At 35.5% G+C, this 24,995-nt stretch overlaps 1 protein-coding gene across 1 annotated transcript; it reads right to left on the bottom strand.

Annotated features, from left to right (window-relative positions):
• Positions 1-1,107: 1,107 nt before the first annotated feature.
• LOC132553573 (cell migration-inducing and hyaluronan-binding protein-like) lies at positions 1,108-18,444 on the bottom strand. The gene is made up of 24 exons (XM_060217828.1): positions 18,310-18,444; positions 17,256-17,472; positions 16,804-16,970; positions 16,373-16,535; positions 15,634-15,819; positions 14,824-15,051; positions 14,254-14,358; positions 13,578-13,720; positions 12,323-12,395; positions 11,961-12,091; positions 11,678-11,811; positions 11,486-11,555; positions 10,838-10,972; positions 10,412-10,541; positions 9,407-9,470; positions 8,282-8,317; positions 7,230-7,340; positions 6,166-6,358; positions 5,598-5,807; positions 4,901-5,091; positions 4,425-4,595; positions 3,294-3,472; positions 2,260-2,309; positions 1,108-1,170 (listed from the first exon to the last, which is right to left on the bottom strand). Exons 1-24 carry the CDS (start codon positions 18,442-18,444, stop codon positions 1,108-1,110), a joined length of 3,285 nt encoding a protein of 1,094 aa, XP_060073811.1.
• Positions 18,445-24,995: the final 6,551 nt, after the last annotated feature.

Genomic DNA, 24,995 nt, shown 5'->3' with positions numbered 1-24,995 from the left:
CTAAAAAGATGACACAGATCATGGGACACTGTTCAAGATACTTTTGTTTTGTCGCGATAGATTAACACAGATAATCAGATTTCATCTTCTACATCCTATCAGGTCCCGACTACATTGACCAGTAAAGATAATATGTTCGTGGGTGTTGAGATCACTTGGTTATTCTTGTTATGTCTTAAATACATTGTTAATGATTTACGATCATTGTGTCTTTATATTTGTACATCTTCAATGGCCATCTCTCTGATATGAGAAGGGGAATTACTCATTTGAAACCTGTTACCTATAGATTCTTGGCATCATTTCTTAAAACAATGTTTCACATACATCAAACCAAATTTTATAATCTATGTGTCATTTTTAAGAGGAAGAATATATTGTGTGCAAATATATGCTACAGAATGATGAACTTTGATGTGTTCTATTAAGTAATATTGACAATGGTAGAACTGCCATGACTCTGAATCTCACCGATGAAATAAACAAATTTTCATGAGTGTATGAACTGTGAAAAATTAAAAGTATTTTGATGAAGTTTGTTTAGTTGTAATTCCTAACTTATGAAACTGTACAAAAACAAAAAACGTAACAGCAGTTTAAATTCATAGTTTAGCTCTACTGTATCTAACCCTATATTTATACTTAAAGGTGCTATCCAACTTAACCGTCTAGGTTGTGTAAATGGTGTTTAGGGCCTAAATTTTGAAGCCTAGGAGGCAAGGGAGCAAAAATTTAGATGTGTAGTTACATGTGCTTCAGTATCATAATTTATGTTAGAAATTGGCATTACTGTAATATCATAAATTAGTAATATTACATCCAATCGGAGATTTTCAACATAAATGAATTTCAACTGTACATTTAATTTATTAGGACATCAATGTGTGTTCTTTTCAGCTGTGTTGATGATTAAATCTAAAACATTTGGGACTAGATATCAAATAATCTTTTTTGCCATTTTGACTTAAGCAGGTGATAAAACAGTGAACAAAGAGTCCAGTATGTAAATTGAAAGAATATATTTTTTAACAAAGGTACAAACGAAAGTGAAATTCAGTGATACAACGTTATGTCAGAAATCAGTCCGGCTGTTTCCCTGTAAAATCTTCAGTCAAAAACATCACCTATGATGTCGAACATCCCATGTCTAGTCGGGCCAGCTCCCCATACCTACGAAAGGAAACAGTAATTATTTCATATCTGGTGTCTTTATACCCTGGCTGAAGGAAAAGGACCAGTAGGCCTGCATTGCTCATTCAAACTTCATCAATCATGAATAATCATTTTCATATTTATGTTTAAATTCAAAGGAAGTCCAGCTCTCTCGTATACTCAAAGTTAAATTTCCGGCATCAATTCATTCTCTATTCCAAATTTATTCACCTCTTTTTCATCTGCAGTCTTAAAAGATTTAAAATTTTAATGCTATTCTCACACCAAGTGTCACTATCTTTTATCCAAAGTCAAAAATTCCAGTTTTGTTTGAAATACAAGTCAAAATCTGTAATGCTCTGTGCAATGTTTGGTATAAATTCTGTACAACTAGGATTTAAAAGATAAAAAATGGAAGATCTCCTAGTGATAGGACTTATCAAACCTTTGGAAATGATGCTCTAGATAAACAATCAACATATTGGAAATGGTGTTCTAGATACACGATCAAGATTTTGGAAATGGTGTTCTATATACACAGTCAAACCTTTGGAAATGGTGTTCTATATACACAGTCAAACCTTTGGAAATGGTGTTCTATATACACAATCAAGATTTTGGAAATGGTGTTCTATATACACAGTCAAACCTTTGGAAATGGTGTTCTATATACACAGTCAAACCTTTGGAAATGGTGTTCTATATACACAGTCAAACCTTTGGAAATGGTGTTCTATATACACAGTCAAACCTTTGGAAATGGTGTTCTATATACACAGTCAAACCTTTGGAAATGGTGTTCTATATACACAATCAAACCTTTGGAAATGGTGTTCTATATACACAGTCAAACCAGTCAAACCTTTGGAAATGGTGTTCTATATACACAGTCAAACCTTTGGAAATGGTGTTCTAGATACACAGTCAAACCTTTGGAAATGGTGTTCTATATACACAATCAAGATTTTGGAAATGGTGTTCTATATACACAGTCAAACCTTTGGAAATGGTGTTCTATATACACAGTCAAACCTTTGGAAATGGTGTTCTATATATACTTAAAAAGCCTGCTAATATTCCAGAGAGAACCATCACAAAGTGACTTACCTCTGGTGGCGTTACCCGGTCCAAGGGGAAGGGTGCAAAAGTGGAGCTGGCTGGCTGAAATAGGATATAAAAAAAGTTAGTATCAGAGGAAAAGATTGAATTTAACATTGTTTTACAGCTAAATTAAACAGAAATGCTTTTCATTAACTGAATAATAAAAATATTTTCAATTTGTAAAACTAAAATTGTTGTGTACTTTGCCATTCATGATTCTAATTTCTGCAAGCATAACTGTGGCTGTTATATGGACATAAAGATGATAGTTTGGTTTTATAAAACATCAGTGATGACATGTCAGTAACTGGAGATGGAAGACTGCTAAACAAAACCATGTTTTGAAAAGAAAGATTCCAACCCTGCACCTCAAGATTGAAGACGGACTCCAAGTTATTGTGAAATTTAATGTTTTCTTGGAGCGCAATTTTTATGGATTTTTTTTAATTTACTGTTTTATGGTCGTATGATTTCACCCATAAATGAAGCTCCATAGATCTACATAGACTAATTTCTACATTTCAATGACTTAAGACTATCCACAAAACGTAAGAAAATAAAACCCTTACAAAAATGAACAATTTCTCAGTAACCTAGTGAGCTATCAATTATTTTAAGTAAAAATATCTTTTTCTAGTATAAACTTTCAAGAAAAGAAAAAGAAATGAATTTTATAAAATAGATTTGCTGCCATATCAAGCTCTCTGATAAAGAAGAAAGTAAAGCTTGAGATGATTCTAACAAACAACACACCTGTCGCCAAATAATTTTCAGATGAAAGTGATAAATTCTAGACAGATCTATCATGCTGTGATTTATTTTTGCCAAAATTGATGGAATTCAAAATAAATGATAAATGCTTGGTTTTTATTATTAACTTATTTTTATCAGTTATAAGAGATTGTTCTACAAAAAGACACTTATTTAAACACCTTTCTTTCCCTTCTACTCTTCGGTAAAATTACGAGAAAATATTTTATCTCATTTCTGTATGTCTATCCAAAATTTTTTTCTTTTATTATTCCATCTAAGATGTCAACGTACTGGAGGGAAGTCAATGGTACGGTTGTACACAGCGTAGGCACGGGCAGTGCAGTCAGAGTCAGATAAATCTCCTCTCTTGATCTTAACAACAGCGGTAGTACACACTCCTTTAGGGCAGTCTGTTGTTTGATCCTCGTCAATATTCTGATTGTGGAACAGCTTGAAGAACACAATGCTATAAACCCAAATGGTAAAACTATATTTAACTGTAGATGCAAATTTATTTATTTTCTTATGACAACAACACTGAGTACATTAACAACTTGCTGAATTATGCACTCAACAGCTGTTAAATAAATGGAAATAATTTATATATAATTAACTTTTTTTATAAATATCCAAATCTCTCTTACCTATAAAACTGGTAGTTTTCCAGGGTCAAATTGTAATTAATAAAGTTCATATTTCGTGATCTGGATGTAAAAGATGATGAGACACACATATTAATTACCTCTTTATTTCATTGATTATGTTTTCACTATCATGCTAATGTACTGTAAGACAAGGAAAGGTAGCATTCCCGCAAAACTAACTGGTTGTATAGTACGTAGTTCTTTTATATAGGTCAAAGGTCAGAGTGACCTTCTTTTGATACACGAGACACTGCCTCACAAAGGTGAACCCATACCTCAACTATGAAGTTCCAATGAGTTTAGTGTAGGAAAAAGACCCTGGACAATATAGGATGGAAGGACAGTGGGACAGAACACAAAACAGTAGTCCTCTCTGGTTCCCAGTAGGGGAACCAAAGCATGTATGCAACCTACCGATGTATGCTTGATTAAAATCATTAACTTTATTTGACAATCAGTATAAAACAAGCCATCAACTTATATAAATCACTCTCGTTTGCCCAAATGGAAAGTCAGGAGGACAGTTACAGTGGAAGGAAGCTGGGGTACCCATGGGAAACCCATGTGGCTGGGCAGGTGACCTTAATACATTCTTATATCAGCTTAGGGAATCAAACCCTGAACATTTAGATGCAAGGTGAGTGTGGTACCATTGCATCTGATGGCCATGATTTATAAATTCAGGAATTGTAAGTATTTCACCGGAAGTATGTAAATGAAAGAGGAAGGTCTAGTGAAGGAATAAGCTTGTATAACAGCGCTTTCTATACCTACCCGACAGTTGTGTCAAGGTAATATTTAGCCCCCACTGTGTCATCATCAACCTCCTGTAGGGTAGACACACTTTGCCACTTCTTTATCTTGTTCGCTTTCTTTGGTTTGTTGATTTTTAGCTCCAGGTTTGCATTTCTTGGGATACAGACACCTATCCTCACTCCTCCAGCACTGAAGGCAATCATCAAAGATCATTTAGTCCTTGTTTTACTGACAAAATACTATTCCATTGTTCTGTAATGGGCCAATTGTAAAATAACTATAAAATGCTAATTATATTTCCTGCACTGTGCAATTAGAAATATTTTCTCAACTTGAAAACTCTTCATAAAATATACTTAATATCTTAATGATAGTAGATTTTTTATTACTTAATTCACCAATCAATCTCTAGTGTCGATTTCATACATATTTCTGTGAAACCCGTTACTGTAAACCCAACAAAAACCTATGTTATATCAGAGTAAACAATGTACTTGTCTATGGCAGCCGTTTTGATGGTGAAGGTCTTCGGCATTGGAGCATCAAAATTAAGAATGTAACTGGTTACATAGCCTCTCATGACAAGGAATCGGGCATTGTTGCTTCCATCATCAGAATAAGACAAGGATGGATCGTCATCTCTCGTCATTGTGGCCACAGCACTCCCGGAGTAGCTCAACATCAGCTAAAACGCAAACAATAATGGCCGTCCTCATTCCACTCTTCATAACATATTAAGTTGAATATAATCCTATGAACACTGAAGAGCTGTTGTTTAGATTCTCATGGCATTCAAATCTAATTTTCTTTGAAATTGCAATATACCACAGCAGTATTTGGACCTTTTGTATATTACATGTATATATAAAACAAGCCATTGAATTACATTCCCTAAATGAATGTGAAATTCTACACAAAAATTAATTTTTTTCTTCAATTAAGGTTAAATGTCAAAATGAATTTCAGAGTGACCTACATGGGAAAAGTTTTATTCAAGTAGAGATGATAGATATGTTATTATTAGCTTTTAAGTAGAACTGCTTAATGAATGATGATATAATTTGATTGGAGGATGAAAATAACATAAGCAAACAAATCGCTGTATATTACTTATATATATACATGTAGTTAGAAATGGAGTGACTGGATTTTAACTCTTTCTGGATCTGCAGTTTGGAGACAAATTTTCACCTGTGCATAATTGTAGGGACAGACACTGAGTCCCCAACGGTCATTGGTGATACAGGAGTCTGTGAGGTGGAAGGGAAGGGGCTTGACAACTGAGTTTCCAGACTGTGTGGTCAGCGTTCCATCCTTATCAATGAAGGCAGACACAAGGTCTGTATCAGTGTCAGTATATCCAAGTGTGGAAGCATTCCCGTCAAACACACGCAAGCCATACTACAAAAGGTAGCGTTATCAACATCTTAACTCCTGAAAATAATCTACGTACACATTTCGAAATCTAAAGCAAATTTTTTTCATGCATAAAATCTTTATAAGCAATTGATGTAGTAAATCATAATACCGTTATATTACAATTTTTCACAGGGAGAATATTTTCACCATTTGGTGGTACATTACCATCAGCACAGAAATTTCATCCATGAAATAATGAAAGCCAAGAGAATCGGATGTCCTTCTGTCGCAAAACGTTGTTTAAATATCATTCGTTCCTGTTTAATGAAATTCACAAAAATTTTGACCCATGAAAATATTCCGCTATATGATATATATTCACAAAAAATATTTAAATTACAGGGTCATCATATCCAAAAAGGACTTCCTCCGTTGTGCTCCTGGGGGAGATATCACCATTATCACGAGGCTGAAATCCAATACCCATGGACTTGTAGTCAGTATTGTCTTCAAAATCACCAAAATCACCAAACCAGGACTCACGAAGTTTTATAGGGCCCTCGTTGAAGACAAATCCTTGGACATTTGAGTTCCTGTGAACAACAATTTACCAAATTCATAAAAAGAAATATTTTTGATAAAAAAATTTCATTGCTCAAACCTAGATCATTCAATAAAAGGACTTTCTTTTAAGTAAAAAGTATGTTTTATTGAATTTATTGAGAAATGAGTATTTTTGTTTATCAACTAAATATACTATTACATTTTAACAAATTATGTCTTAACCAAGGGCCAAGTACTGCAGTAAACTTCTAGCTAAACACGTTATATAGAAGAACTCAAGTAATTCTTTTCTGATGTCAAAGTGAATCATGACCTGTGCAGTTCATAAAAGTCTCTGAAATGATTTTAGATAAAGATGATTCAAAATATACCAGTTAAATTTTTCTCATCAAAAAAAGGCAACGATACGTTACAATACTGGTTATTTCTCAGGTGAAATCAAACTATTGAGAAAAAAGGGAAGAAATGGAAGATAAGTAATACTAAGCATTTAAAAGGCAACTCTTTAAATAGCATTTTGGTCTTTCTCATCAAATCGTTCAGGCAAAAATGCCGATAGTTTCTGTAATCTTTTGAAACAAAAAAATCTTATTTATAGGATTGGGTGTTTAGTCCTAAAACAAAACTGTAATTTCCATGATAATTATCATACTAAATATTATATAGATTACATGTTATTATTTTATTTCAAAATTTTACAAATGATTTCAAAGCCGACAAAAATCCAGGTTTAGTTTATCAAATTTGTTCATTCACCAATAAAATGATTTCAATGAAATTCATTCTAGTTTTTACTCAAGATAAAGATGTTGCACACAGATATCAAATTAGATGTAGATCACCAAATATTTAAGTTACAGATCTATATATATATAGATATAACTATTGACAATCACTTACAAGTCATTATCGATCGGTCGTGATCTGTTGAACCCCGGAGATGGTTCACCGACATTAAGACTATCTCCGAGAAATACGCTCCTTGCTACCGACTTCCATTGATATGATCCCCTGTAATCCACATTGATAATTAACACTGATGTATATATTATGTAGTACATGCTGTATTTATCACAAAAATGACCCTGCCCACAAATAAACCCCCCACCTTCATTCAGTTTTAAATATAGTAAGCTTAAATTAGTTCAAATGCAATGCCTCCTCAAACTTTAAAACTCAGCTTCTACATTCTGGCTTATACGAGGATAAAATTAGTTATATACATCCATATCAAAAAAATAAAAAAAAAAAACAGATTGAAAATAATAAAAAAATTCCATAAAGAGAAAAATATATAGATATCCATATCTGACGTAAACCTTTAACTAGACCTGTAATGTGACAGGGACTCGAAACGTCCCTGTGAATAATGCTAAAATTTATGGATTATGAGCTTTTGTCTCGTGAGTTGGGCGTGAGACTTGTATACAACATTGCATCTTCTATATAGACAAAAAAAGGATCAGCACAATGACATTGTACAATACAAGATGGTACTGCTTTTTTAAAGAGTACCACATGTCTGTGACTAAAACAAATCGTGTAGAAATTCTCACTAAATATGAATTTGAAATTAAAAATATGTCTTGACCTGTATTGAAAATCACCAATAATGCATAAAAGATAAAAAAAGTAATATGACTCTTTTAAAAGACATTTTAGGCAATACGACCAATAACTACCTAAGTAACACATGTGTCAGTGGCGTAGCAAAACATTTTTAACAGTGTATGCTTTCAAGAGCGGATCCAAGGGCGAAGCCCCGGTTAAGGGGGTCTAGGGGCGCAGTAAGGTTAAAAAAGTAGGGCAAATATATCTCAATGGAATTCGAGTGTATGTTTAAGCATACAAGCATACATTATTGCTACGCCTCTGTGTGTTGGTTCTTCTCTAACCATATCAATATGACCAATATTCCCCAAGTACTGTAAATTGATGACAATAGATCTTACCTTTCAAAGTAAACACCTTGAGATGAATCAGAAAACCTAAAAATAAAAACGTAAATCTCTTAATCTAATGTTGCTCAGTAACAATATCTATCATAATATACATTTTACAAGTTCTCCCAAGCAATATTAAGTAATTTCTTGATATTTTCTCCCTGCTCTGCAAGGAGTCAGCTTTCTATTCCCAGACTGTACTACCTCCCTCTGCTAGGAGTCATCTTGCTATTCCCTGACTGTACTCCCTCCCTCTGCTAGGAGTCAGATTTCTATTCCCTGACTGTTCTCCCTCCCTCTGATAGGAGTTTTCTTGCTATTCCCAACTGTACTCACTCCCTGTGTTAGGAGCCATCTTTCTATTCCCAACTGTACTCAGTCCCTGTGTTAGGAGCCATCTTTCTATTCCCTGACTGTACTCAGTCCCTGTGTTAGGAGTCATCTTTCTATTCCCTGACTGTACTCACTCCCTGTGTTAGGAGCCATCTTTCTATTCCCTGACTGTACTCAGTCCCTGTGTTAGGAGCCATCTTTCTATTCCCTGACTGTACTCACTCCCTGTGTTAGGAGCCATCTTTCTATTCCCTGACTGTACTCACTCCCTGTGTTAGGAGCCATCTTTCTATTCCCTGACTGTACTCAGTCCCTGTGTTAGGAGCCATCTTTCTATTCCCTGACTGTACTCAGTCCCTGTGTTAGGAGTCATCTTTCTATTCACTCATTTAACTCCCTCCCTCTGCTAGGAGTCAGCTTTCTATTCCCTGACTGTACTCCCTCCCTCTGCTAGAAGTCAGTTTGCTATTCCCTGACTGTACTCCCTCCCTCTGCTAGGAGTCAGATTACTATTCCCCTTTGCTGTACTCACTCCCTCTACTAGAAGTCAGCTTGCTATTCCCTGACTGCTCTCCCTCCCTCTGCTAGGAGTCAGATTACTATTCCCCTTGGCTGTACTCACTCCCTTTGCTAGAAGTCATCTTGCTATTCCCCGACTGTACTCCCTCCCTCTACTAGGAGTCAAATTACTATTCCCCTTGGCTGTACTCACTCCCTCTGCTACTATATTTCTTCCTAATGTTTAAGTTATTGAGATGTCATTGAATTTTTCCAGTATGTCATTGATCCTATCATACTTACGAACTCTCCTCCAGTGTGATATAACCTCCACTGATATAAGCATTCCACAAGCGGTTTTTGTACCCTGTATCAGATGTAACACAAACTATTCAGAGACGCCAATTCTTGCAACTATTACTGTTAATAAACTATCAGATTTTCTTGCATCAATAACCCCATGCCTGATGATAAGACCACCCATGTCAATTGCAAGTCAATCAATTTTTTTACAAATACTTTTCTGTCTCATTGCCTTGCATTAAGTTCACCATGCCCTGTATATTCTCTTGCAGACAGGTGATAAAACAACCCAAACAACATTATCCTACATGGTATCTTAGTGTTATTTCCCTTGACAAAGAATTTATAGTTCATGTTGGAACGATTACCACCACACATATACAGTACATATATATTTTGTTAGCATTGATCTAATTTAAACTGCTTTTGTGCTGAAAATATTGTGTTATATCATGATTGCACTAGCTTATCATCAAGCTAATTTACTAATTTTGAAAGTGCTAGAATTTTCTTTATTAAAGAAATGTGACGGAATGAGCAATTCATTTATCTAACAGGTTTGGCATTTCAGCAAATATGACTGACCGACACACTCAGTATACATCTAGGTGGTCTCGTAGAAATTTGTTCAGTCTTTAGTGATGACTTCCAGTCAATGAGAAGAACGATGAACTCAATACCATCCAACAATCCAAAATCTGCCTTTCAAGCTAGCCATATAAGGAATTTTTCTTTGGTTAAATTTGTTTTTACCGGCCAAACTTGCTTATATGTATATAGTTTGAATCTTGCTGGAAAAGTATCAATAGATATTTCAACCACTCTGAAATATTAAATTGTATCTAATAACAGGAGAGAGTCTGTAAGAAATCACATAACAAAGTTGTGATTCATCAAACTTGTTAAAAATTCTTCATTTCAGCAAACGTAATTAAAAATTCTCACACTCATTTCCTAAATCATCAAACAAATGGAAACTCAGGTACTATCCTGTGTATGCCATACCTGTGAAACGTAATAATTTCACTTCCTTAGCACCAGATCGGGAGTTAAATGGGTCATTCCATGGTTCATAATTGTTGTTTCCCGATGTTTTTCCATCTGGTTTCAATATGGAGTCGATAAGCAAGCCAGCCTACAAAAGTTGAAACGAAGTATGAACTATATCATCAAAAGTCTTGACACGATCAATTGTTAACTGGATATTTAAAGCATTTTCCAGATCAGGATCTGATAGTGTTTTTACATTAAGTGATGTTTCATTTCTTTGGCTCTTTGGCTCTTTGTTTTTTTGTTTTTTTGTTTTTGTTTTTGTTTTTTTGGATGGAGGAGCACTTTTTCAGTTTTTCTTTTCACAGTCTTCTCTTCCTGCCTTTTGTCATAATATTGTAGAAGTTGTGTTCAATATTTTGTCGTACTTGTGATACTTACTTGGTTATAAGAATGAGCCACGTTATTATAGAACTCATAAATAGCTGTATGTTTGGCCTCATCTACAGCCATGAAACCTAATCCTGTAGACTCTCCAATGGGCTCATTGGGGAACACAAACCAGAACCCGGCCCTCTAGAAAAATACGAAATAAAGAATTTTAAGCAAATAAATTAATATCCTACAATGACATTAACTGATGCATTAGTAATAAAAGTATACCGAAAATGTGCAACACCTACAATTGAAAGGTAAGCACAAGAACTGCTGACACATAGCCATTGAACGACAGTGACAAAATCTTCAGTATCCATATCACTGTTATTACAATGCTGTGCAGTATTATTATAAAAAATGTATGATACGAAATTCGGAAAGCTGCGTTTGCATTATCAACAAAACAACTGTTCACATAATTTTTAGCATTCTGAATCAATAAGAGAACATACCAAAGGGACATAACTCAAATTTAACTTCTAGATAAATCCTTCAGGAAGATTACTGCCTTAATAGATATTTGAAATAAACAAACACTATAAACCTTAGGTGAATTGTCTTTAAAATTTAGAGTAAACAATATATATTATAGCAACAGACATTAATTTTAAGGGAATTCCCTTGTAATTCTCAATACAAGAATGCACTTACCCAGCCACCAGCGGCGACATTGTTACGGAGGTAGGTCTGTGGGTTAGAGATGAAGAAAGCGACAGGATTTCTGAAAAGTAAAAAACAAGATTTATATCAAAATAGCAATAAAGTGAGCAAGGAAGAAAATTAATCTGATTTATTTATCACAAATACATGTAAAAATTATACTGTTAACTTCATTACACATACATATCTGTTTGCACAAGGGTTGATGTTGAACGCTGACCAAACCCGAGATTGCCATCAAACACAGTCCTCTTTTCACCACCATCCTCCAGAAAGTAGGCGTGTCCATAACAATCAAAGCAGACATTGTCCTCCACCTGGTAAAAAAGGGGGGCAAAAAGACATTTTATTTTGAAGAGAAAATTTGCGACAAATGATCAAGTTCTCTTTGCTTCCTAGACCCAACTGAGGGTAAAGAAAGTACATTTAACTCAAATTTATTGACCTTGAATGTTTTTATACTGACCTTGACCCCATTTGTACCGCGGATCGTGACACACCGAGCGTAGTTATGATGGATTGAATTGGAGCGTATGTATGGTGGATTGGTCCCTGTGTCCACATCCTCACACATGTGGAAATTTATGGGATAACGACCTTCAAATTAAGTAACAAGGTCAAATAAGATTTTTCTATACTAATATATACACCTTACATTACAAAAGTCTTCAATTCATATTTTTATGTATATTTGACATATACAAATGTTGAAATAGACCAACTGTACATTAAATTTTACAAAAACAAAAACAAACAAAAAACAAAAAACAACACAATTACATTGTAGACATGTAGAAATAAATTCTTCACTGACATAAATAAACTCACCAGGAAAGTTTTTATGACCCATATGAAAAAATTCAGCTCCCTCGATGTGTACATTCTCAAAGTCCTTCAGGAACTGGAAAAAATAAATCGGATTTACAATTAAATACTTCTGTCAATTAAAATTTCAAATTTTCATTTTCAAAATTATCTTTGTAATCACAAAAATACATTATGTAATACTAATATAATTAACATTTTATATTGATTGAATACAATTATACACTCCTGTCATAGACTTAACATCATTTAGGTAGAACTCTCAAGGTCTACATTGTTATATTGTACATTGAAAGTACAATGTACTAGATAATTTCTAGACTCTGTAATGTAAGACACATTCCACTTCTCAGGTTTATAACAGTTACTATAAAATCAATAATTTTCGTGGGATTTTTATTTTCATTGCATTGGTGGTAAATCCTAATCCACAAATTCAGATGTCCATTAAACAAGAAATGGCTAAAAATTAGCATTGACTGAATAGTAATGGACTGCTTCGTGTAGATTATTTCTACACAAAATCAGGGCCACTGTAAACGTATACTTTTGTAAAACCATAAAAAGTTGAGGCGAAACGAACATCATTTTAAATCAGTGTCATTTGTCAAAATATCAATAAACGAAACAAAAATTTGACATTTTTAACCTTTTTTTAATATTTCCATCAGAGTTGTGACAATCAGTCTTTTAACCTAAGTGAAAAAAATTAATTTGCTCGGAAATTGCAGAAACTGCCAAGGGGGATAATCAGCATAGATGATTTCTGACAAACATATTATTTACAAAAGGCTGACTCTCATTTCATTAATGAAAATTTATGTAGCTTGCATGTTTTTGTTGACTGGTTTTGGTGATGATGCCATGCATAGATATATGTGCTATTCTGTAATCTTCGTTTTTCTGTAATGGTTATTCCATTTAGTCCAAATATTGTGGATACTCCATAAAACCCTCTGATACTTTAAACTGCATTTGTTTATCTGAAATGTTTATTGATTTCTGAATTATTGACTCCAAATAAAGAAATCAAACATCTACAATTTTAGAGAAAATAAATCCCCCCACCCCAAATAAAAAAAAAAAATTTTGACTTAACAGTGCAAAATACGAAAGCCAATGATTCAAGATTATACTTGAATCATTGGCTTTCATATTTTAATTTTTTTTTTGTAAAATTGAATCTCAAAAACAATATAACTACATATAAGACGACATCCTTATCATTAATTTAGCACAAAAGTTCAATTTCTCTTACCTTCAGATGACCTCCAAATGTGTTGTCGTTACCGCCGTCGTTGTCAAATCCTTCAAAGACAATGTTTCTGGTGAGGAGAGCGACTTCCGCCCTCATGTCTGTGTTCATGTAAACTTCGCCATAATGTGTATATTCTGCAATCACTGTGATAGCAAGCAGGATATAATGTATATTATCAGGCATCACATATCCATGGCAACCACTTTAAATATCTCCCGTAACAACTGTAACCCTTTTATATTTTTATCTGGGACACCATTACAAATAAAACCTGTTATGATACTATAATATCAGAAGTTTTCATGGGACTCAATTTTCGTGGTTTTCCAAACAATTCACTGCTTTTCACTATTTTGCATGGACACTTGATTTTATGGATAAATAAAGTTCAATAAAGTTACTTATACTAATCTGTTTGTGGACAAACGAAAACAAGAAAGAAAAAAAATCCACCAAAATTAAGACTTTTTACAGTATAGAATTTTACTTCTTTAAAATGTGATAGGTGATTTAATATCTGCGAAGGAATAAAAACATTGAATTTTAATTGTCAAATAAAATAAAATTTGGTACCTGTTGCAAAATAAAGTTAATTTAAAACATGATATGTAGTTTTTGTTGCCACGAACCAGTGAAAAATAACTTTACTTTCGTCTATGAATGCAAACACACATACTTTCCACTTTGATTTGGTTTGGAAGACAATTGGGACAATCTATAACGTAAGCATATTCCGCTTGTGTCCAGTCGAAGTCAGTAGAGGTTACAACAACAACATCTCCTGTAACATAAATCAAAAACATTTAAAAGACTCAGATCTATTAATGGAATATTGCTAGTTCGAAAAAAATTGAAATAATTAATATGAAACAAAGAGCAATCCTAATTTTGATAATTTAGAAGTGTGTTTGACAATAGCTTGAGTTTATCCGCCTCCACTTCTGGTGGTAGTATTCATTCTGACATCTTTTGTTGTCTGTCTGTCGTATCTCTATTGTCTGGTGTAGGAATAAAAGCAACTCTTATTATTTCATGCACCACAAACTTAGATATATATTTATAGCTAAGTCCGTACATGTATGTGAAAATATTTCCTGATTCAGCAAGCAGGTATTATAGTTTGAAAGGATAACATTTACTGAAAAAATATAGATATTTAATTTTTTTTTATTTCACCCAGTAAAAATAATAAAATGTATTTATCTCTAAGTTAAAGAGGGGTTTGATTAATTCCGTGATGACGAACCTGCCCTCCACAGTGACACATCATCCAGTAGATCAATAACAAACTCCACAAGACTGAAATTAGCCGACACCACATTTACGTAGCTGTTTTTGATATCAGAACCATCAACATGACTGTGGGCCTTGAAAAAGTATCCATTTTCTACGATGACACTGACAGAGTCGAGAGCCTGGTCTGTCGCTGGACTTGTTTGTTTTGTCAGTCTTTCCTGCTTTTGGTTGATATTGCCTGCAAATATCACAAGTGTGACATAAAATTAGACAATAGAAACAGTTGCGACGAGATTCCACCAAAAATTGTACATTCTATAATTACTAAGTATTTATAGTCGAAATTATCAATCATTGTAATTTTTGTTTCCAGACTGTGGTTACCATTAAACAGTACTTAATTCTTATCTTTGCTTGGACACTAACGTTGAATTGGTGTGTTAGTGCTTCAGTGTAAGATGCTTAACTTTTCTCGGACACTGACAATTACACATTCTTAATCAATACATTACACGGAAACATTAAAATACGTCAAAATAGATGTAAAATGTACCGGACATGCACGATCAACTTCAGGGCATTATCACTTCAAACTACCACGATTTTGAAGTATATCACATCCACAGAGATTGCTCAATAACATTAAAAAATCCAATATATTCTCATGAATTATATTCACCGCGAAAAGCACTAAAATATGAATACCACTGAAAAATGAACATCTACAGTAAGTAATTGTAGAGAATTCGGAATTTCCATCAGTATTTCAGCCTTAACCTCTGTCCTGTGTTTTATGTATAGTCTTTTTTGTTGTTCTTACCTTTCACAAACACCAGTGAATAAGCGTCATACTTCTCCACATTGCGTATATCCATTTGATTCGTTACAGCTAAATCTGCAAGTGTCTCTATGTAGTCAAACAGACCAGCAGCTTCTATTAAAGACATGTCAGTTCCGGGCAGATATCTTTGTACCTCCATAGCAACAACTCGTCCATCTTGGACATCTAATGAAAATTTAAACAAGGAAAGATATTCAGTTCCACCTCGATCAACAGTTAAAATAGTCAATTTAGGGCTTCAATTTTTCAATGATGCATGTAATCTAATTTTCATGTACCGTATTTTCCGGATTATAAGCCTCGGCGGTGCGACTTGTATCTTAACGAAAAAACCGGCAAAATGAAAAATATATATATGAAGCGTATCGTCTGAACATCGGTTCCGGACTGTTATGTATTTCGTAACGGCGGTTTCGTCGAGGCGTATCACATGCACTATTGACTTGCGTGACCTCGCATCCGAATAATTTTGGTTGCTGTAACATGTTACGCTCCCACAAAGTATACATAATGTGGATCAAGTCGGAAAAAAATCTCTAAAAAACAGCCCTGGGGCTTATACTCGGGTGCGGTTTATAGTCTGGAAACACTAATTTGAAAAAAAAAAAAAAAAACAGAGACAAGCTGGTTTAGAGGCATATCCGTATCTTCTGCAAGTATGTATTACCTTTTTTTAGAAAAAGTGAAGTTACAGAATACGAGAAAAATTTGAACTTACCATTCATGAAAGTCTTGAGTAGGTTCACATTAGATGTGATCTTGTTCTGTTTGTTCGAGTCGAGTCGAATATGGGTGTATTTGATTGGTAAACCAGTGGTCTCGTCCAGCACAGTGACAATCAGGCCTGGCTGATACTTAGAGATGTCTGTTTTTGACAAATCCTGCAAATGGAGGAGGCGTTACGATCAACTCAATATACTAGCAGCGCCACTACAACACATACTCTCTGTTGGTAATAGTATATTTATATATATATATAAATATATATATTTTTTTCAATTTAGGGACCAAGGTGAACGGAAATGAAAAAAAAGTCTGAAATCTTAATCTTAATACGTGTACACTTTATAATCCTAGAGAGTACACCAGTCTTTTAGCTGTGTTTATTTCATAAAAAAATATTGGGCCCATGAAATACAACATACTTACGTTCCTTTGATTAAAGTAAAGACAGTCTCCTTTATCGCATTTTTCTATTGTATTGTCCAGTTTGGTCCACCCAATTCTGTTCTCTCCATGAACCTCTAGTGTGCCTCCGGCAGCCACACCGAGAAACTTTTCATCAAAATCTGGTATAGAGTACGCCCCGGGGGCCCCTGAAACACACGTTCACCATTTCTTATGTAACAAAGTGTCACAATCCATCTACGTTTCGGTTGAACCTTGGCGTTTTCTTCTTCATAATTGACATATAACTTCCTAAACAAGTTATCATTAGTTTTTTCCAATATCATAAAATCTGTGAATATTTAATTTGTAGTTTCTGTTTTCTAATGCTCATTTTTGAAGGCGAGTATCTGGAGAAATTTTAATCAAGACCAATGAATTAATTAAGTTATTCCTAATTAAAACGACCGAGAGTAACACATAGACGAACTTACCCACGAATGATATATGTGTATAATTCGTGAATGGACAGTCCTCGGAGCCGATGATGAGTGATCCGTACACCAAAATATATCGTACCCTAACCCTCGGCTCGGCTGCAGGGCTCCAGACCAGGGACGCCCCGCTTGCTATTGTGATACTGAACACGTCGATGTCGGTGTCCAACAATACATCGGCCGTTACCGTCACATTGGAATAGCTGTCGAACACCTTAAAGATAAACAAAAAGACATTTGTATGAATGGAAGACAGAAAAAAAATGATTTTGGTGTAAACGTATTTAAATGTTTAAATAAAGCATTCAGACACGGCAAAATCTAGCTATTTCAACATAACAAAGGCCTCTCCAACGACATTTTATCACAGACGCGGTATTCATGATGCTGTGTGTGAACATTATTCAATAAGACACATTCACAATATCATGGGGCCATACTTATACATTTCTTACCTGGGTTTGATACAGGAAGGTAAAAAAACAGTTATGGCTCTTTCGTGGAGCGAAGACGATAAATATCGAGGCCGTTATATTTTCTATAAAAACTGATATTGCTTAATTTCCGTTTTATCACACTAAACTATTAATTTCGTTTAATACGAATTATGGTCTACAAGTTACATAGGACATTAAGACGTACTTTTCGTTAAAATGGCTTTCATCAACATCTATATATTTAAAATATGTTTATAATCAAACCAAATCGTTTGACTCCAGCAATTGTTTAAAAAGTGTGGTAAGACGTAAGATATCTTTAAAAAAACATGTTTTCTTAATAAGAATCATACGAGATATTGTATATATATTGTTTACAAGATACCCTTCAGATTCTCCAGTCGAATGCCCTGACAAGAATCTCATTAAGTTGATATGTTTTGGGTGTAAAAATGTTGACATGCTTTGCTAAAAAGGTTTTGACAATCCAACGTAGATTTTCGCCAGTGCAATGGCTGTCGTAGATGAGAATGAGAAGTTTACACAAAACCAGTATTCTTCATAAGAAATGAAACAACCGAGTTTAAAATTTATCAAAAGGGTGTTTAACTTACCTCCCCTCCCCACGTGCCGCCTGTATCTGACCAAGCTATTAAAGAAGGGTTTTCATGCGGACACCAGTCCTGACCAGCGACCAGGAAAATATGCAGACAAAAAATTGCAGCAGCCAAACTCCACTGCACACACATCATAAACACTTGCAGTCTTAAACTTTAAATTACAGTTCAGGTATTCCAATGCTTGCGGTTTTTTGAGGATGGGGCAGTTCCAGAATCGTTTTAATGTCTCCCCAGTCTGTGTCCAAGTCTTCGACAGTGTCCAGTGGGAAATTTGGGGAAGACTGTCCCAGCTGAGAGGGCAGCAATCAGATTTATCTCTATATTATCTACAGCTGAGTAATTGACCTGTGGCCTGTGACCCAATAGATCTACGTCTTAGTTTTAAATGGTCAAGTAAATTTTGTGATATTAACAAATTGAGCAATTACGGTAGAATTCTTAAAGTTTGATAATTTTATTTATTAATTATCTACATATGATGCTGGGTTATATCAATATTAACGAAACGTTTATTAATTTTACATATAGATCCGTTAGACAATTATTTTCAGATGAGTAAGAATGTCAACATGATATTGACAATTAATGCACTTGTAAAGGGAGGTAATGGAAATTTTGTTATTTTTCAAAATACTTTGTCAAATGACCCACAGTCCTTTTTTTGTGTGTGTAAAATAACTATCATTCCAGTTTTTAAAAAAGAATGAAAATGAAATTAAAATTGCTTATAAACCTTCGCGTGAAAAGAATTACATGTATTTTCTTACCAAACCTTCGTCTGATACTTTCGCTACAGTAATTATATATGATTGTGATATACGGAAGAACTCCTTGACAAAACCTACCAGTGTTCGCTGATATGCTATCGTGACAGTAGCGTATTTACTACACAACGGCGTGCTTCTATAGCTTCGGGACATCATGTCAAATTTGACCATCCTATCTCAGCCCGGAATCTTAGGAAAATAAAACTTACGAAAACAGAAATAGCCTGCCCAGCCTATCTAACTGTGTCCTAGTGAATACCCGTAAGACTTGTACAGCTATTTCTTAATCTGTAGGAAGTTATTTGGTCAAAATTGTTCAGAACACTGCAAACCTTTACCATTTTCTGAGACAAACTTGCTTTGTCTGAAGGTTTCTCAAAAGAAGTCAGATTAATATTTCAACAAATCTAACACATATAATTTTGAATATTGGAAAAGGTAATTTTTACCAACCTGGACGGGCGTTATCGGTCAAACATTGCAATAGTAGCGCTAACAATAGGTACAGGTGTACTGGCGTTTTGTTAACATGCTGTAACTAATCTAGTGCATATAACCACAGGTGGCTTATCCGAGGTGTATGGTTCGACTCTCACTGCCCTTGTCAAGAAGCCGAGAAATTTGTATCGATGTGACTGTTTCCTTAGACAAGACACTCAACCCAAATTGTTCTGGATGGCAAGCGTCGGGCCTTCCATATGATGTTCAATGAGGTAGCCATCAGCTACACTAAGTAGGCATAGCTTCAAAATGAACCTGGCTGTTCACGTCACCATTAGACCAACAAACTAGAACGTCCTGATTATTAATTGGAAGAGTGAGTTTGACCCCAAAAAGCATAAATGGTTGTCAACGTATTTCTTGTAACCTTTGTTAAGATAATTTCCTGTCTACTATTTAACAAGAAATTATAGCTGTAGTCTGAGCTTTCGAACAATTCTGGACCATATGACATTGAATAATGATCAAGTTAAATTCTTTCCCGAAATTTTCATTGTGTCCCCGATGTATATTACATTGAGACGAGGAACCGCTCTGTTGTATCCCGGTGTGTATTACATTGAGACGGGGAACCGCTCTGCTGTGTCCCGGTGTGTATTACATTGAGACGAGGAACCGCTCTGTTGTCTCCCCGGTGTGTATTACATTGAGACGGGAACCGCTCTGTTGTGTCCCCGGTGTGTATTACATTGAGACGGGGAACCACTCTGCTGTGTCCCGGTGTGTATTACATTGAGACGAGGAACCGCTCTGTTGTGTCCCGGTGTGTATAACATTGAGACGGGGAACCGCTTTGTTGTGTCCCCGGTGTGTATTACATTGAGACGTGGAACCGCTCTGTTGTGTCCCGGTGTGTATTACATTGAGACGGGTAGCGCTCTGTTGTGTCCCCGGTGTGTATTACATTGAGACGAGGTACCGCTCTGTTGTGTCCCCGTTGTGTATTACATTGAGACGGGGAACCGCTCTGTTGTGTCCCGGTGTATATTACATTGAGACGGGGAACCGCTCTGTTGTGTCCCGGTGTGTATTACATTGAGACGGAGAACCGCTCTGTTGTGTCCCCGGTGTGTATTACATTGAGACGGGGAGCCGCTCTGTTGTGTCCCCGGTGTGTATTACATTGAGACGAGGAACCGCTCTGTTGTGTCCCCGTTGTGTATTACATTGTGACGGGGAACCACTCTGCTGTGTCCCGGTGTGTATTACATTGAGACGGGGAACCACTCTGCTGTGTCCCGGTGTGTATTACATTGAGACGGGGAACTACTCTGTTGTGTCCCCGGTGTGTATTACATTGGGACGAGGAACCGCTCTGTTGTGTCTCCGGTGTGTATTACATTGAGACGGGGAACCACTCTGCTGTGTCCCGGTGTGTATTACATTGAGACGAGGAACCGCTCTGTTGTGTCCCCGGTGTGTATTACATTGAGACGGGGAACCGCTCTGTTGTGTCCCCGGTGTGTATTACATTGAGACGAGGAACCGCTCTGTTGTGTCCCCGGTGTGTATTACATTGAGACGCGAAACCGCTCTGTTGTGTCCCGGTGTGTATTACATTGAGACGGGTAGCGCTCTGTTGTGTCCCCGGTGTGTATTACATTGAGACGAGGTACCGCTCTGTTGTGTCCCCGTTGTGTATTACATTGAGACGGGGAACCGCTCTGTTGTGTCCCGGTGTGTATTACATTGAGACGGGGAACCGCTCTGTTGTGTCCCGGTGTGTATTACATTGAGACGGAGAACCGCTCTGTTGTGTCCCCGGTGTGTATTACATTGAGACGGGGAGCCGCTCTGTTGTGTCCCCGGTGTGTATTACATTGAGACGAGGAACCGCTCTGTTGTGTCCCCGGTGTGTATTACATTGAGACGAGGAACCGCTCTGTTGTGTCCCCGTTGTGTATTACCCGTGTGTGGTGTGTATTACATTGAGACGGGGAACCGCTCCGTTGTGTCCCGGTGTGTATTACATTGAGACGGGGAGCGCTCTGTTGTGTCCCCGGTGTGTATTACATTGGGACGAGGAACCGCTCTGTTGTGTCTCCGGTGTGTATTACATTGAGACGGGGAACCACTCTGCTGTGTCCCGGTGTGTATTACATTGAGACGAGGAACCGCTCTGTTGTCTCCCCGGTGTGTATTACATTGAGACGGGAACCGCTCTGTTGTGTCCCCGGTGTGTGTATTACATTGAGACGACGGGGAACCGCTCTGTTGTGTCCCCGGTGTGTATTACATTGAGACGCGAAACCGCTCTGTTGTGTCCTCGGTGTGTATTACATTGAGACGCGAAACCGCTCTGTTGTGTCCCCGGTGTGTATTACATTGAGACGGGGAACTACTCTGTTGTGTCCCCGTTGTGTATTACATTGAGACGGGGAACCGCTCTGTTGTGTCCCGGTGTGCATTACATTGAGACGGGGAACCGCTCTGTTGTGTCCCCGGTGTGTATTACATATTTTTTCACAAAGTCTTGATTTGGCTTTATTCTCTGAACACAGTTGTTAAAATTATCATGATACTAAGCTGTTAAGAGCGTGGGGGAATTTAAATAAATATTCCTGTGATATTCAGTATGGTTTAAAGTCCTTTTTGTTGCAAACGTTGTCGGGACTCATCACTGGAAGGTTCGGGATTCATCACTGGACGGTTCGGGATTCATCCCTGGACGGTTTGGAATTCATCTCTGAACGGTTCTGGGTTCATCCCTGGACGGTTCAGGATTCATCACTGGACGGCTCGGGATTCATCACTTGACGGTTCTAGATTAATTCCTGGATGGTTCGGGATTCATTCCTGGATGGTTCTGGATTCATAAAAATTAATTCATATGACCTTGAACAAGTATAAGATATTACTGATCATCACTCAACAGCAGGTTATTCTCCGGAAAGCCTTTAACGAAAAGTTAAACGGACAATGGACAGACGACGGACGCCGCATCACGACATCAGCTGACTTACCCTTTCTGACGAAGTTAGCTGATTTATATAACAATCTAGATGTGATGAGCAGATATCGTATATATCGTGATGTACTCACTATATATAGCATTATCTCCGGTCCAAAGCGCACGACCAAGTAAACAAAAATCATACCCCTTTGTTCACTATAAAACGCCTGCAGGTTTACTACTGTAGTGTTACAAAGGTCTTGTGAACTTTTCACCAACACGTTTCATACAAGATACAAGAAACTTTATTTCACGTCGAATATTACAAACAGTAAATATAAGCTCTGATGAGCTTTTACGTCGACATACTTTCACAACAACCGAAGCACAATAAAAAATGCCGAGAATAATTGAGATCTGTGTTAAATTAAGGATCTTGTTATTAAGCGACAATAAATAAAACTACATGAATAACTAGTAATAAAAAAATAAGAATATACATTTATTTTAATTAGAAAAATAAAATACGAAGTTATTACATATCATAAACTACGTCATTATTACATATTATAAAATACGTCGTTATTACATATTATAAAATATGTTAGTTTAGTTTAAACATATTTTTTGCCGAAAGCAAATGGATTGGGAACAAGTTATCTCAACTTATAAGAGCCCTCTCCACAATAATATATACAATGAATGTGACAATATTTAAATGTAAAATGTAGTAGGGAAAAAAGAAGGGAAGAAAAGATGGGAGAGGAAGAGAAGAAATTGATTTAACAATTTGACGTAGTCAGAGCTCATGCCTGGCACTATAACTGCACAACACATCATTCCTTCTTACACAGTTCATTAAAACACTATTCCTATAGGCCATCTCGTTCTCTTCAAGGCTTTCAATTAAGCTTAAATAAAGTGCCAGGCAAACATTCCTCGTAATTAATTAATAACCTTCAATATTTATAAAATACGTCATTATTACATATTTTAAAATACGTCATTATTACATATTATAAAATACGTCATTATTACATATTATAAATTGCGTCATTATTACATATTATAAAATACGTCATTATTACATATTATAAAATACGCCATTATTACATATTATAAAATACGTCGTTATTACATATTATAAAATACGTATTACAATATAAAATACATTATTATATTATAAAATACATCATTATTACATATTATAAACTACGTCATTATTACATATTATAAACTGCGTCATTATTACATATTATAAAATATGTCATTATTACATATTATAAACTACGTCATTATTACATATTATAAAATACATCATTATTACATATTATAAACTACGCCATTATTACATATTATAAAATACGTCGTTTAAATGATACATTAAAATAACGGTTTTTATAAGAATATTCATTGTGAAACTATCAATGACGACAGGCGAAGTAGAATTTGTAATCTTGTATCTACGTGTTTTTCATTAGACAAACATCGGCACCACTAATCAGATCTACAAACATTCTGTCAAACGATTTATTTCTACCCCAAAACAATTCTTACATACAATAAACACAAAAAAGTCTAGTAACAAATACACGTAGCAATTTGTTGTTCTTGTAATATGACACATTTTTGGCTTAAAAAATTACTAATACCCTTAATGTATAAATACATATCCAAAAAATAGTCAAAATTTTAAATTGAAACCATCAGATTTGAAATAATACTGTACTAGGAAGGAGTTATAAAAACACTTATTATTAAATTTATGTGTAAGTTTACATACAAAATAACGAAATACCGATATAAACTTATATAATGTACAAGCCGTAAAGGATCTTAAATCAGTTTTCATTTCATCCGAGATTTTTTCTCGATGTTTTGATTTTTGATCATCAAGGATCACAAAAGAAAGATTTCTGTGACTTGTTTTATAAACTTATTTATATGCGATACTTTTTATCACACACCATTACCTCAGAGAAGTAATGTCAAAATAATGAGTACAAAATTCATGACGTAATATCATTGGCCATATAAGAGACGTATATATACGTCTCTGGCCATATTAAGACATGACAATCGATTTCTGTTAACACTTGTGATGTATGGAACTTATTACATGGACGAATTCACTGGAAAACACGCAAATCATGTGATTAATTTAAAACAGTAAATCTTAAATGGTCGTGTATTTATTCAAATAATCTTTCAATTATCCCGATACTCGTCATTTTCTGAGATGCGTTTGTGACGTCATTAAATCTATTTTAATATATTTAAATGTTTTACGTCGACTACGAAGTCCTCTAGACAAACCATACCTACATTACATCTATATACAGGATTCGGTTTTTATAGCAGACCCTCATCCGGGTGAAATGTTTTCAGAAATTCCGTTATGTTGAGAAAACAGTCCGTTGTTGACGTCATCCAAACTCATCCAAGCATGTCATTTCTCGAAACTGGCGTAAGGACAGGTGAATTAAGGTTGATATGTGTGTCAGCCACAGATCCCCCCA

Source organism: Ylistrum balloti, unplaced genomic scaffold, assembly GCF_031769215.1.
Source record: "Ylistrum balloti isolate Yb309-2 unplaced genomic scaffold, AGI_CSIRO_Ybal_v1 Utg370336, whole genome shotgun sequence".
Lineage (NCBI taxonomy): Eukaryota > Metazoa > Mollusca > Bivalvia > Pectinida > Pectinidae > Ylistrum > Ylistrum balloti.
Note: the sequence above shows the minus strand (reverse complement) of the source record. Positions and strands in the feature narration are given on the sequence as shown.

What these genes read in the sequence shown, in the direction of transcription:
- LOC132553573 (XM_060217828.1), bottom strand. Translation starts at nt 18,444, where the DNA reads ATGTGTGTGCAGTGGAGTTTGGCTGCTGCAATTTTTTGTCTGCATATT. An exon ending in GAAATTATTACGTTTCACAG is followed by an intron (nt 9,471 to 10,411) that starts GTATGGCATACA and finishes CATCTGATACAG; the next exon opens with GGTACAAAAACCGCTTGTGG. An exon ending in TTTTTGGATATGATGACCCT is followed by an intron (nt 5,808 to 6,165) that starts GTAATTTAAATA and finishes TACCTTTTGTAG; the next exon opens with TATGGCTTGCGTGTGTTTGA.